Below are 13,676 nucleotides of genomic sequence, written 5' to 3' on the forward strand. Positions count from 1 at the left end.
TGAGAAAGCCAAGTCCCCTGGCTCCAACTAAACTGTAAATAAGCCTGCCTGCTCAGATTGCCAGCAGGTAACTGTGTCTTTTGTGCAGGCAAACCAAGAAAATCACTTCTTAGTGAAAGCATTTGGTAAACTTTTTCAAAATATAAAGGACAAGAGAGAAGGGGGAAATTACACCAAGGGTTCAGGAAAAGGATGTCCCACCCCTGGGTGTCACGGACAGATGTGAGCAGGCCCAGAACCTGGGTGGCCACAGCCTCTCTGGTCAAGCCTTGCTCGGGCCAGAGTCCCCCACCAGGGTGGGAGGCTCAGGCAGGGCTGGGGTCTCTGGGGAGTCAAATTAAAAAGATAATAATGAAAAAAAAAAGAGGGAAAGAAAGAAAAGAAAAACAGGAGCAGCGCCCACGTGGGCGAGTCTTACGGCCTTCTTGCCCGGCCCGTCTCCTAGGGCAGCGACGATGGCAAAGTACTGAATGACCCGCTTGGTGTTAACCGTCTTACCGGCCCCCGACTCTCCGCTTGGATGACACAAACATGAGTCACCAATGCCCCTCTGGCCACCCTAATTCTTCCCCCACGCATCTCCCCTCAATAAGACCCCCCACTTTCTTCCTCTTCAACCCCCACCCCCAAGAATGCCAAACTCAAGGAACCCAACTCAACCGATAGAGCAACCCTCACAGGTGTTAAGTCTGCACAGCAAGCCAGTGTAAACCATCCCTGTGAGGTAATGCCACTGTTTACTGAGCACCGACAGCATGAAGTGCTGGGCCAAACGCTCTACCGGTACCACTCACATAAAAGGCAGGCACCAACATCACCTCCAGTTTCTAGATAAGGAAATGGAGCTCAGAGAACTTATGTGACTCTCTGCTGTGTGGCAAGAGCATATATTAACTCAGTGACTCCTTATACTTTGTATGGTAGGTAGGTACGATGGTTTGCTTTTCTACTGAGGCTCAGAGGCCCAAGGGCACACAGGAGGAGGTAAAAATGTGAAAACTTGAACCCAGGTCTGTAGGGCTTTAAAATCCTTGCTTCTCAGTGCATGCCTGACATGTGGGAGATCAGGGTTCAATTTCTGGCTCATGTACCAAAAAAAAAAAAGAAATCCGTGCTTTTACTCAACAGGCTACACTGTGTGTGCACATACACACTCACATACAAACCATATCCACATTGGCTTGGCTGGACATGATGAACCTGGCATGTGAGAATTCTACCACTTTCTCAGGGGGATAAAAGGATGGTTATACAGACTCAGAGATAAGGAGACGGTGAGGACGAAGGGGAACCTCCCTCCTCTTGAACAGAATCAGAACCCCCAAGGCATCAAGGTGGGTGGAGATTTGGGGCCTTGTGGAGAGGGAGTGTCAGGGCTGATAAGCACTCTGGTCCTTGGGCAAACCCTCCCTACCCACCACCCCTAATGAATCTGCAGAGCAGGGACAGAGAAAAATGCTCAGGCCTAATTTAGCTTCAGCTGAGACACTGACTCCAGCAGTGAAAGCCTGCTCTAAGCACTTTGGAGTCTGATCCTGGTAAATGACTCTGGTTCTGCCCCCTTCCTGCCACACGGCTAGCATTTCCCACCCCAACCCCACAGTCCCCCACTCACGTGATAAGCATGGACTGGTTCTCTCGGTCTGGAGAAAAGGGAATGGAGAAGTCAGTCAAGGTGTGGGGCCAGCCACAAGTGGAATACCTTGGGAGTCCAAGGCCCTGGGGCAGTCCCTCCACCCTCCAGGGCTAGAGATGGCAATGACCAGGTGGGACTAGACTGATGGCCAGCTCCCAGCTGGAGAAGCAGAATGGTGTGCTAGTGTAGCGAGGAGCATTACAAGGAGGGCTGGGCCTTCCCCACCCACCCCATCCCTGGCAGGGGAAGTAGAAGGAAGGGGGTCCTTTAGAGACGTCTTCCTGGAACAGGGGTACGGATCTTTGGTAAGGTTGAGGGGTCAAGGCGGCCTTACTGCGCAGCATGTCGTTGTAGGCGTTATCTGCCACTGCGTATATGTGGGGCGGCGACTCTGAGCGGCGCTTGCCCTTGTAAGCAGCCACCACAGCGGCCGTGTAGACCGGGAGCCATTTGTAAGGGTTGATGGTGACACAGAAGAGTCCCGAGTACGTCTGAGGAGAGAGCGCAAAGTTGGGCTGTCAAGGGCCAAGGTCCCATCCTCAGTCCCCAGGCCTCACAACCCCGTGACCCCTGAGATAGCCCCCAAAGAGCTACTTAATTAGCCACCCCACACCCTCCGTGACATCCTGGTGCTGCCCAGCCCTTATTTCTATGCACAGACCTGCCCCGGCCCGTGACCCCGCCCCCGAGACCTGGGACCCCAGACCCTTCTCAGCTCCGCCCCCATTTCCCAAGATGCTGCCCCCACAGCGCCTTGGCCTTCCTCCATTCATGCTCCCGCACGCCCCGTCCCCCAGCTCACCCCACAGCTCACAGTCCCCCCACCCCCCACCCCGTGACCACTCCCTGGGCCGCAGCTCACGTAGATCATCCAGCGGGCGTATCGCTGGCGCAGGTTTTGCAGCACGGCAGCCTCGTTGAGGTGCGTCATCATGGCCATGTCCTCGAGCAGGTCGAAGCGGGGAGGGTTCATGGGCTGCAGCTCGGCTTCGCGCACTGTCAGCACCTACCCGGGAGGCCCGAGTGGAGAGGGCCCGACTTACAGCAGTGTCTCCCCCGCCCCCCGCCCCCGCACACACTCCCAGACCCAGTTCACCCAGAGCTGGCTGGGAGCTGCAGAAAAAGAAAAAGCCAAACCCTCTGGTCCTTGGTCTCCACAGTGACTCTGCCCCCTGTGGCCTCTGACTTGACTTCGGCCTCCACGTAGGCGTCCTGTTCGTCAGGGACCCAGACCCGCTTCTTCCCTGGGTTGGAGGAAAGCATTGGAGCTTTGAGAGCGGCTGTGGACCCAGCTCGGGTTCCTAAATTGTATTCATCCATAGGGCTGTGACCCTCCCAGAAGCCCCTTTGCCAGGTTGCAGAAGTCCCCAGTGTGGATCCCTCCAGACCAGGCCCCTCAACCAAGGTCTCAAAACACTTTCCTCAAATGGCCCGTGTTTACATAGTTAGGGTAAGAGGCCTGCATTGCCCTGGGTGCAGGTTCAATCCCTGCTTCACCCATAAGTGCTACGTGACCTGGAGAAAATCACCCATTCTCTCTGGGCCCATTTCCTCAAATGCAAAGTGTCATGAGGATCTCCTGAGGTCCCATATGGAGGGGCCCTTCAATATCAGGCACATAATTCTCAAGAGGCTCTACCTCCTCCATTCCACCTGAAGACTCAAATTCAGGTCTCCTCACTCTGTGTCCTGTGCTCCCAGCCCACCTCCCATCCCCAACTAACTGGCCTCAGAGCTTTGAGGGGCCCATATTTCATGGTAGGTAAAAGCATGGACTACAGCTACAGACTTCCAGGTTCTCTTCCTTGCTCTGTCACTAAGTAGCCAAGTGCCTTGATCAGGACCAGCCACATGATTTGCAGGCTCCCTTGTTCAAAAAATTATCAAGATGGCAATAGCAGAACATTAAATAAAGCATGAGGCCCTTCTGAGCTTTTTGCCCCACTGACTGCAGAGGTTGCACACCCATGAAGCCAGCCCTGGCCCTTGTCCCTTCCTCTTCAGGTTTTTGGCAGGATTAAATGAGATGATGCATGGAAAGTCATCTGCTCTGGGCCTGACATACCATAAGCACTTGATACACGTTAACTATTGTTATTATTGTCCTATGAGCAAACCAGGTCATAAATAGGACAGTCTTTGTGCCTATCCTTAATAAACAGTGGCTTTGGCTCTGTGAAAAGCATTAAAAATAGCTCCAGCACAGGTTCTGTGGACACTGGAGACAGCTCACACACATTTCTAACCACCCTCAATCTCAGAAGCCTGAGGGTCCAGCCCTGAGTCTGTCCTCACAGACTGCAGCCCTGCAGGGCAGGTGGTGGTACCCCATTTTGCAGAGGAGCAAACAGGCTGGCTCACAGACATACAGGGATTTCACTTAGGATCCTAGGCTCTGGGAGTAAAGTACAGAGTCAAAGCCGGATTGCCCTCTCAACCCTAATCTCAGGGCTGGTAAATCCATAAGGGCTTCTCTGTGTCCGTGCTTCCTTCCCCTCGTCCTTCACTTACCATCCCATGGGAGAGTGTGCACCTTCGTCAGCTCTTGGTATCCCTGGCGGAGGTATCGGGCAGATTCCCCGAGTTCACTCACATCCATCATGGCAGTAACACTGAGAGGTTGAGGATGAGGAACTAGAAAATGTGGAGGTTCGAGGCAGCAGGCACTGGAAGATGGCAGAGTGAGGGTTGGGAGGAGGACTGAGAAGGAACAGAGGCCTCAAACTGGAATATGATCCCCAGTCCACAAGATCTAATGCTAGGTAACTCCCTGGGGCTCCCTCACCCCAGCCTCCCTGGGTGAGCCCCCAATACACACACCCTCAAACACCAGAGCGCCCTCTCCCACAGATCCTGAGAGACCCACACCCACTCACCGCCACCCTCCCCCACCCGCCTGTCTGCCCTCCCTTCGGCTCCCACACCAGCCCTGATCACCCACCTCAGCACCACCGTAAGGACTGGGAGCTGTGCTACCCCTTTTATTGCTGCCGTCAAGGTCAGCGGAGGAGAGCTATGTCAGCAATCTCCACGTGTCACAGCCCCCCCAGCCTAGCCACAGGACACAAAAGGCAAATTCCCTTTTATCTCTACCAGCACAGCCCCTGGGCTATTTTTACCTCCCATTGTCAGGGGATCACAAAGGCGAAGAGAGACACTCCACTGAGAGACAGGGAGGCTGGGATTCAGAGACTGACAGAGGCAGGGACAAAACAGTGAGAGATTTGGGAAAATTGAGGAGCTCAGAGGGAGAAACTGAGTCACAGAGGATCTGATACACCCAGAAAAAGGCTCACACACTCAGGATCAGAGGGTAAGGAGACTCAAAAAGGAGGAACCACAGAATGTCTTATGGGATCATTTAGCCCAACCCCCTTTATACAGACGGGGAAACTGAGGCTCAGAGAGGCTGAAGCACAAGTCTTACAAGTAAGCAGTGGCAGAGACCAGGTCAAAAAGAGAAGTCAAGAGAGTGAGACATCACTTTCTAGTACCTGGATACCATCTCTTTCTCCTCTGCCTCTATCCCCATCTCTTTAAGGTTCACAGCAGACCCTGGAGTCCTGTGGGAAAGTCACAAATGAAGAAAACCACACCTGGGATCATAGGAAAAAAGGTATGCTTTGGCTGAAGGGGAAACAAGTGAAAGAAATATACACCAATTAGGAACCACATCATACTATGAGATTCAAGATTCCCAAGAAGTCAACTTCTCACTCTGAGCACAAAGGAGAGAAGTGCCCCCTTCCTATGTCCCATTCCAACAAGGCGGTGGGGGGTGGGGGGGTTGTGGCATTCATTCTGCCTGAGACAGGCTTTGGGAATGTGTCAGAGCTCTTCCAGGCTCTCCTGTCCATTATATAGAGGCCCTGGTGCTTCAACTGAATTTTAAAATCAGAGAATCAAAGGGTCCTGGAATCTTAGACTCTGGATATGTAGAAGTACAGAGTTCCAAAGCCAAAATTCCAGCAAAAATGTCAGATTGAGCCCACACAGAGAATTCTTCCCCTTTTCCCCAACCATGATCACTAAAGGGCTACCGATTCCAAATATGCAGATATGTCAGATAGAACATATAGAAATAATTTCAAAAATACATTTTTAACCACAGAAAGTTCAAAACATGCAAAGCTAATCTATGATGATAGAAGTGGAAGAATGGTCATTTGAGAAAGAGTAATGACTGGGAGTAGGCACAAGAGAGGCTCAAGAGTGTGGGAAATGCTCTATGAATTGAATTGAGCAAGGTACATGGGTGTGTTCCTTTTGCAAAAATTTATCCAGCTGTATGTTTGAAATTCATGCACTTTACTATATGTATGCTACACAAACACACACACACACAAATTTATGCATTGCCCAATTCAGTGAGGAAAGAATAGTTTATCAAATGTTGCTGGGACAACTGTATGGCTACATGTAAAAGAATGAAGCTGGACCCCTACCTCACACCATAAACAAAATTATTTCAAAATGGATCAAAGATTCAAATCAGAGTTAAAAGTATAAAACTCTTTGAAAAAAAGCAAGTAAGTCTTCATAATCGTGGATCTAGTAATGGTTTCTTAGATATGACACTTATAAGCAACCAATGAAAAAGTAGATACACTGAACTTCATCAAAATTTAAAAATTTTGTGCTTTCAAGGGCACCATCAAGAAACCGAAAAGACAACCCAATGAATGAGAGAAAATATGTGCAAATCATATATCTCATAAGGATTTAGTATCCAGAATATATAAAGAACTCCTACAATTCAACAGAAAAAAGACAACACGATTTTAAAATGGCAAAGAATCTAAATAGACATTTCTCCAATGAAGCTATAAAATGGCCAGTAAGCACAAGATAAGATGCTCGATATCATTAGCCATCAGGAAAACAGAAATCAAATCTACAATGATAAATTATATACTTGAAAGTAGTTAAAATGGGAAATGTTAGATTGTATATATGATAACACAATATATATATTTTAAATCCATGATGAGGAAGCACTTCAGACCCACCTGGATGGCAATAATTCGAAAACAAATAAAAACAGAAAATAATAAATGTTGACAGGATGTAGAGAAACTGGAACCCCCAGGCATTGTTTATTGGGAATGTAAAATGGTGCAGCCACTTTGGAAATAGTCTGGCAGTTTCTCAAAAGGTTAAACATAGAGTTACCATATGACCCAGCAATTCCACTCCTATTTATATACCCAAGAGAATTGAAAACATAAGTCCACACAAATACGTGTATATAAATGTTCATAACAATGTGGTATATGTATACAGGGACCAAGGCCATTTAAAAAGGGACCAAGTACTGATATGCTATAGCATGGATGTAGTCTGAAAACATTGTGTTAAGTGAAAGAAGCCAGAGTCAAAAGGCCACATATTGTATGATTTTATTTATGTGAAATGTCCAAAACAGGCAAATCTATGGAGACAGAAAGTTTATAGAAGGTTGCCTAGGGCTGGAGGAGATGGGGGATTTGAAGGTGATGGCTAAAGTGCATGGGGTTTGGGGCTTCTTTTTGGGGTCAGGAAGATGTTCTGGAATTAGATTATGGTGGTAGTTGCTCAGCCTTGTGAATATACTAAAAATTACTGAATTTTGCACCTTAAATGGGTAAATTGTGTAGTCTGTGAATTATATCTCAATAGTGCTGTTACAAAAAAAATACCTTGCCAAATGTGGTAGTATCTATCAAAATTAAAAATGCACACATTCTTTTAGGAATTGATTCTACAGATATTTTTCCACATTATGAAATGATCCAGGTCCCCTTTGGGTGGACAATTAGATCACCTCCAATCTTCTATTGCAATCAGTACTTCAGTGAATGTTTTTGTACAGTCTGATGAATTTTCATAAAGTGAAGAAACAGAAATTACCAGTATTCCCCTTATACGTACTATCCCTCCCCCAGAGTAGTACTGTATTCTGACTTCCAACATGTCAGATTAGTTTGGGCTTTTTAAAAACATTTATATGAATGTTCTCTTACAGAATGTATTCCTCTCTTCTTTCTCTCAATATCATTTTTTATCATTTTTAAGAACATCACTCGGCTTTACTTCTCTTTGTAGAACTTAGATTGCTTCCTGCCTGCTCCCTCCACTAGAAAGGAACTCCAGGAGGGGAACCTTGGTCTGGCTTATTTATCTTGTATCCCAACACCTTGCAGAGTACCTTCATACAGTAGAAATACAATAAATATCTGCTGAGTAAATGAATGAGCCAATCATAATAGATCGTTCAGATCATAGGGTTTTAATCTCTTTTTAGGATTAGAGGATGAGGATCTGGGCCAGTTTAACAGTGGAAAGAAGCACAGAGCACTGCAAATTTTTACCTGGATCATTTGTACTTTAGTAATTTATGACTGAGTGAATTAAGTTTTCTCTTTCTCCATTCCTAAATCAAAGGCCTCTCAGGTCATATTATAGCATGAAGACAATGAAAAAAAAGGATGCACTCCCTCTGGAAGAAAAGGCATCAAATTCAAAAATTTATTATCTCAAAGTACTCCCTTAGACAATACTGCTAACTATGACCTGCACTGACATAAATGCTAAAGGGAACCATAGTGGTAATCCTCCCTTGCTTATGAAAAAGAACCAGAGGGACATGACATCCAGGGGTCAAAGTCTCCCTGGCGGCATGTGAAATGATTCCCAGGGATGAGCCTGGCCCTGGCACCATGGGATCAACAATGCCATCCTGACCAAAACGGGGAAAAGAAGTGTAACAAGTAAGGTATCAGTGGCTGAGAGAATTCAAACAGAGTAGAGAGGCTACTCTGGAGGTCACTCTTACGCAACCTTCAGTTAGACATTGCTACCTATCATAACTTGCCAAACCCCAATCAAAACCATTCCAGCCAATCCTAAAGAATATCCAGTGCATTATATAAGATTATACAAAGGGTCCATGCACTAGGGTAACTTTCCAGAAACCTACAACCTCTAGATGGGTCCCTGGACCAGATAAGTCCTGAAATGCAGAGGGACCAGCCCTTCCAGAACATCAGCTAGTTCCATTCCCCTATCCCATATTATTGGCAGCTCCTTCCAGCATGAAAAAGTTAGAATGGGCATAGCCCAAATACCCCTAAGGAGTGGGAGAAAGATCAAAGGTGACACTGGAGTTATACAGAGAAGGTCAGGTTTAACACATGAGTATGAGTGCTGAATCATTATCTTGATATTTCTTTTAGTGTCTAGTATATTAGAGCAGCTAGAAGTAAAAACCTAAAATTGAGGAACTGTAACCCATACCAAACTCAGAAATCTGTTCTACAACTAATTGTTGTGATATGCTTTGAAATTTATTGCTTTTGTGTGTATATGTTATTTTTCACAAAAGAGAAATAAAAAAGAGAAGTACAATAGGGAAGATAGGATTTAACATATGAGTATGACTGCTGAATCATTATAGTGTTATTTCTTTTGGTCTCCAGTGTTTTGGAGCAGCTAGAAGAAAAAACAAAAAAATGTGGAACTGTAACCATACCAAACTTTAAAATCTGTTCTATAACTACTTGTTAAAATGTACTTGGAAATTTATTGCTTTTTTCTGTATGTATATTATATTTTCACAATAAAAAAATAATTTAAACAAACAAAAAACTGGTCTGGAACTGTAAGTCCACATCCAGCACCCAAGCACACCTCTTGCAAAAGGTTTTTCCCTCTGAGATGAGCTCAGAAACAAAAATGACAAAGCAATAGGAAACCCAATGCCCTGAGAGACAGTCAGCAGATGTGGCAAATGGAGAAACTGCCCAAAGAATTACAATCTGCAACAGCCGTATGGTGCTGACTTTAAATTCTGAAGAGTTTCCTGGGAGAAAAAGGAATCCTATGTGATTCCTCAAGAAAACTGATATAGCAGGGACAAGGGAACAGAGTTTGGGTGCACACAGAGAGGACTTTTTAACACGCTGGGCAAGTCAGCAATGGGAGAGGCCCGTGGAAGAAAGCTAGCCTACCTGCACCAGAGGAAGACTCCAGCAGAGTTTACAGAGGGCTTGAGGCTGTGGACTGCACAATTTCTAAAGTCTCCTTCAATTTTAAGAGTCTAGGATTTCAGGATTTTAGAACTCGGGAAGGTTTGTTTCTTGATAACCACTCTCTTACCCCAATTAACCCAACCATGAATGGCAAGTATAGATACCCAAAGTCTGCCTGCCTTCCTTCTCCCAACATTATGAGTGCAGAGCCAAGACATACATGCACCTCAGTTTAGAATCCTAGAGTATTAAAATAATGGGGCATTAGAACCCTAGTATAGTAAATATGACAAAATATGGACAAATGGTTTGTTAATATTCTCTGTACTTTTCTATATCTTTTAAATTCACCCCTGATCCCCAATTAAATTTAAAAAACAAAACAAAACAATCCCTGGGTGTTAGGAATCAGGAGTATTAGGGCTAGAAAGGAAATCATCTTGTTCAGGCTCTCAGCTTAATTAAGGAGACTGAGCCTTGATGGGGGTAGTGGGAGGCTTAAGGCCAGACTCCAGAATCCCCTCTCCCAGGGTGAGCTCTCTACCCTACAAACATGAAAGCCGAGGGGCAGCTGGGTCACCTTTAGCCTGGCTGGCAGTATGTCTATGCCCCAGGGCTGGAGGGAACTCTCTCCACAAATCACCCAACAAACTACAAAGGAGTTAAGGTACTGACAGTGCTGCTTCCCAGGTGGCCCTGGATTGGCCTGATGCTACCCTCAAATACTCTGAAATACTGCCTGCCCACCCTCCATGGCAGAGATGGGGAATCTTGAGCATGGCCAGGAGTAGAGTTGGAGGAAGAAATAGGATCCAGGGCAAAGAGCAAGGAGGGCAAAGAGCAAAGTGGCCAAAGATGGGAGCTGGAGTCATGATGGAGGCCAGGGTCTATGTATCCCAACTCCTCTCCACCTAAGGCCTCACTTCAACAAGTTGCCAAGAGTCCTGCCACCCACACTTTGTAGCAGTGAGATCTGGAGGCAGCTGCTGAGCCAGGGCTATTTTGGGGAGATTTCCATGAGCAACAAAGTGATTGGGAAAATCCCAAAAGGCACAGTTCCTCTAGCCTCAACTCTTCTACCTATAATGCCAGCAAGGGAGCAGAGTACTGCAGAGAGCAAGGGGTAGGCAATAAGTCAGAGATGTGATTTGGGCATAATCTCCAGCCCAAAATATCTCTGCCCCCTCCAAGGTACCCCAGTGCCTGGAATTCCTTCTTTGGGTCAGAGTCCTTCTGCTCAGTTAAAATGCTACTACAGTTAGGAGACACGGGAACTGAATTGAGCATACATCTGACAGCTTCTCTTTTGTGTCCAGGGTCAGAACAAGAGACCCTCATTGTCCAGAAAAAGAAAGACACTCAAGGAAGACTTCAGAGGGAGGATTCTGGAAGGATAAAAGCAGTTGGACACCCAAAGAGGAAAGGAGAGGGAAAAGACAACAAGTTCCATTCCTTCATAGGTCTAATATCCCCATGTGAAAGGCAAAATATAAACAAGTAAATATGCTTTTTAAGGTAATTAAAGATTGGTGCAAGTGCTAGGCAGAAAATAAAGAGATAATTCTGTGGAAGGTAATGAGGATGTACTTTATTAAAGTTGATGAGGGAGGTCCTCTGAGGAGGTGACATTGAAGGTGAGACCTGAAGGAGATAGCCAAGAGAGCATTCCAAGCAGAAGGAACAGCAAATACAAAATCTATGAGGCCCAAAATAGCTCGGTCACAATGTTAGTATGGCTGGATGTAGCGAATAGGGGAGAATTTTACAAGGTAAGGCTGGAGAGGTAGGCAGGGGTTAGATCACTTGGAGTCTTGTAGGACTTGGAAAGGACTCTGGATTTTATTGCAAGTGTATGGAAAGCTGTTAGGGCAGGCAAGTAATCTCAAGGTTAACAACAATCACTCTGGCTGCCATATAGAGAATGGACTGGAAGGGGCAAGGGATGTAGAAGAGAGACCAGTAAGGGTGCCACTGGGCTTGGAGATGAGAGAAGATGGGCCTGGACCAGGGAGAAGCACTAGGGATGGAGGAGAGGGCACCAAACAGCATGAACCAGACCTGAGCAACCACACTGGCAGGGGCTGGGCCACAGGGTACATAATGGGGATGAGCCTGGACTGGGCAGCTTGGACTAGACTGTGAAGGGCTTCAAAAGCCAGATTAGGATTTAGAGCTTTATCCTACAAGAGTTGGGGAGCCATCAAAGGCATTTTAACATATTTATTTTCATCAAAGAGCTCTGAGCAAGGGAATTTGACAGTGTGGTAAGATTTATGTGTTCAAAAGATCCCTGTGGCAGCTGGTGTGGGGGACGGATTGGAGGGGTGAGACCGGTGGCAGGAAGACTTACTTAGGAGGAGGCTGTCATATGGTCTAAATGTGAAGGGTCCTTCACTTTGACACTCCGGGGGTGGTTGGGTCCCCTGCTTGTCCCAGCTTCATTTCGCTTCTGGGTTTCTGGGCTGTTGCAGAGGGCCTGAATGGGACCCAGCTCTGATGTTTCAAGCAGAAAATAGGGTGAGGGCAGCCAAAAGGCATCAGGGTTCTCTCTGTTTATCTGAAGGAGAAATGCCTTGGCATAGATTTATGGCTGAAAGGTTACTGGAGTGAGGGGATGGGGGACCACTGTCCTCATCCTCACAAAAGGCAAACAAAGAAGTGACTGTGGTTTCAACTTTATCAAGAAGGGAAGAGGGCAGACACATCAGAGAAAATGTCTTGATGGAGTCAGAGGATGAAATGGCCCTTTAGTGATCATGCAAACCAACTCTCTTGTTGAAGAGTTGGGGAAACCAAGGCACAGAGGGAGGAAGGTCCTTGCCTCTCTTAAAGCCATGACTAGACCCAGCCATACACTCTCCCTTATGAAGACCCCAGAGGGCTCCCTGAGCACTTACAAGGCTACTTCAGCCTGCCCCACAGAGTTCTGAGATCTGTCTGCTCCAGAGAGAAACATGCACATGCAGCGCCGCCACCCCCATCCCCATCCCCAGACATGAACACAAAGACCTGGGCTGGGCTGAGATGCAGCACTAGCCCTGGTATGAATCTCTGATTTGCTGCCTCTTTGAGTTCAATCTTTGTCTTATGCCCTCACTGTCTTGACAGCCCTCTCTCTGTGCGTCCTACTTCCAACCAGTCTCAGTGTTTTTGGCATTATGGGGTCTCTTATATCTTTCAAGGGCCTTGATCTTTGTGTGTCACCCTGTCTCTCTTTGCCCTCTGAGACTTTCTAATTCTCTATCTTGGTCTCCAACTTGATTTCTCTAGAGTTGAGCTGGGCCAGCCTCTCCCCTCAGTACATCCTTGGGTAGACTGCCCCCACACAGACAATGCTCAGGACCAATGCCCAGGCTGGGACAGGTGACAGCAGCTGTGGATCTATCTATAGCTCCCTTGCCCTTCAATTGTTCCCAACTTCAAACAATGGTTGGTCCCTGGATTAAAGACCCTGCCCCCTCCCACCAGTCCTACTGAAATGGATCCCAGGGGGCTGGGAGGAGGCTTACACGGGTCACATCGTGATCTCTCTTAAGTGTCTGCCTCTGTCGGGACCTCTACCAGGGTCTCTAGGCTGTCAGGCCTTCCAGCTTGAAGGCTGTGTGGGAGCAGAACCAGTGGATAAGGGAACAGCAGCCCTTTACACGGGCAGGTGGGTGTATGATATTTCCTTCCTCCTGCCCTTGCTTGACAGATATTCATGGGCACCTGAATACCAGTTCCATTAGGACAGACTAATCTTTCTTATTGTCTGCTGTATCCTCAGCCTGAGCCTGGCACACGGTAAGGGTTCGATACACATTTCTTACCTCGGCCCTTGAGAAGAGTGAGGGAGCGCTTTCTAGTACCAGACTCCAGTTTGCAAGACAGAGCAGGGCAGTGATGAAGAACGCCTGGTCTAAAGTCAGACTGCCTAGGTTTGAATCCTGGTTCTGCCACTTACCAGCTGTGAAATCTTGGAAAATTACTTAACCTCTTTAGAATGGCAGTTCATAAAAACTATCTACCTCATAGGACTGTGATAAGCATTA

The 13,676-nt window shown here is 46.9% G+C and overlaps 1 protein-coding gene across 4 annotated transcripts in view; it reads right to left on the reverse strand.

Annotated features, from left to right (window-relative positions):
* The window catches only part of MYH7B (myosin heavy chain 7B), a 55,389-nt gene that overhangs the window by 21,466 nt on the left and 20,247 nt on the right, over window positions 1-13,676 (reverse strand). For 2 of the 4 annotated variants that reach the window (XM_077170532.1, XM_077170516.1), the window contains exons 3-9: window positions 5,131-5,199; window positions 4,148-4,302; window positions 2,774-2,880; window positions 2,499-2,642; window positions 1,971-2,127; window positions 1,616-1,643; window positions 419-515 (exon numbers count right to left, since the gene is read on the reverse strand). In XM_077170532.1, the coding sequence (XP_077026647.1) occupies window positions 419-515; window positions 1,616-1,643; window positions 1,971-2,127; window positions 2,499-2,642; window positions 2,774-2,880; window positions 4,148-4,302; window positions 5,131-5,168 (726 nt within the window). In that variant the 5' untranslated portion in view covers window positions 5,169-5,199. Of the gene's footprint in view, window positions 1-418; window positions 516-1,615; window positions 1,644-1,970; window positions 2,128-2,498; window positions 2,643-2,773; window positions 2,881-4,147; window positions 4,303-5,130; window positions 5,200-13,676 lie in introns of those variants that run through there. The other 2 variants (XM_077170526.1, XM_077170541.1) reach the window with 2 other exon arrangements.

This window comes from Tamandua tetradactyla, chromosome 1 (assembly GCF_023851605.1).
Source record: "Tamandua tetradactyla isolate mTamTet1 chromosome 1, mTamTet1.pri, whole genome shotgun sequence".
Lineage (NCBI taxonomy): Eukaryota > Metazoa > Chordata > Mammalia > Pilosa > Myrmecophagidae > Tamandua > Tamandua tetradactyla.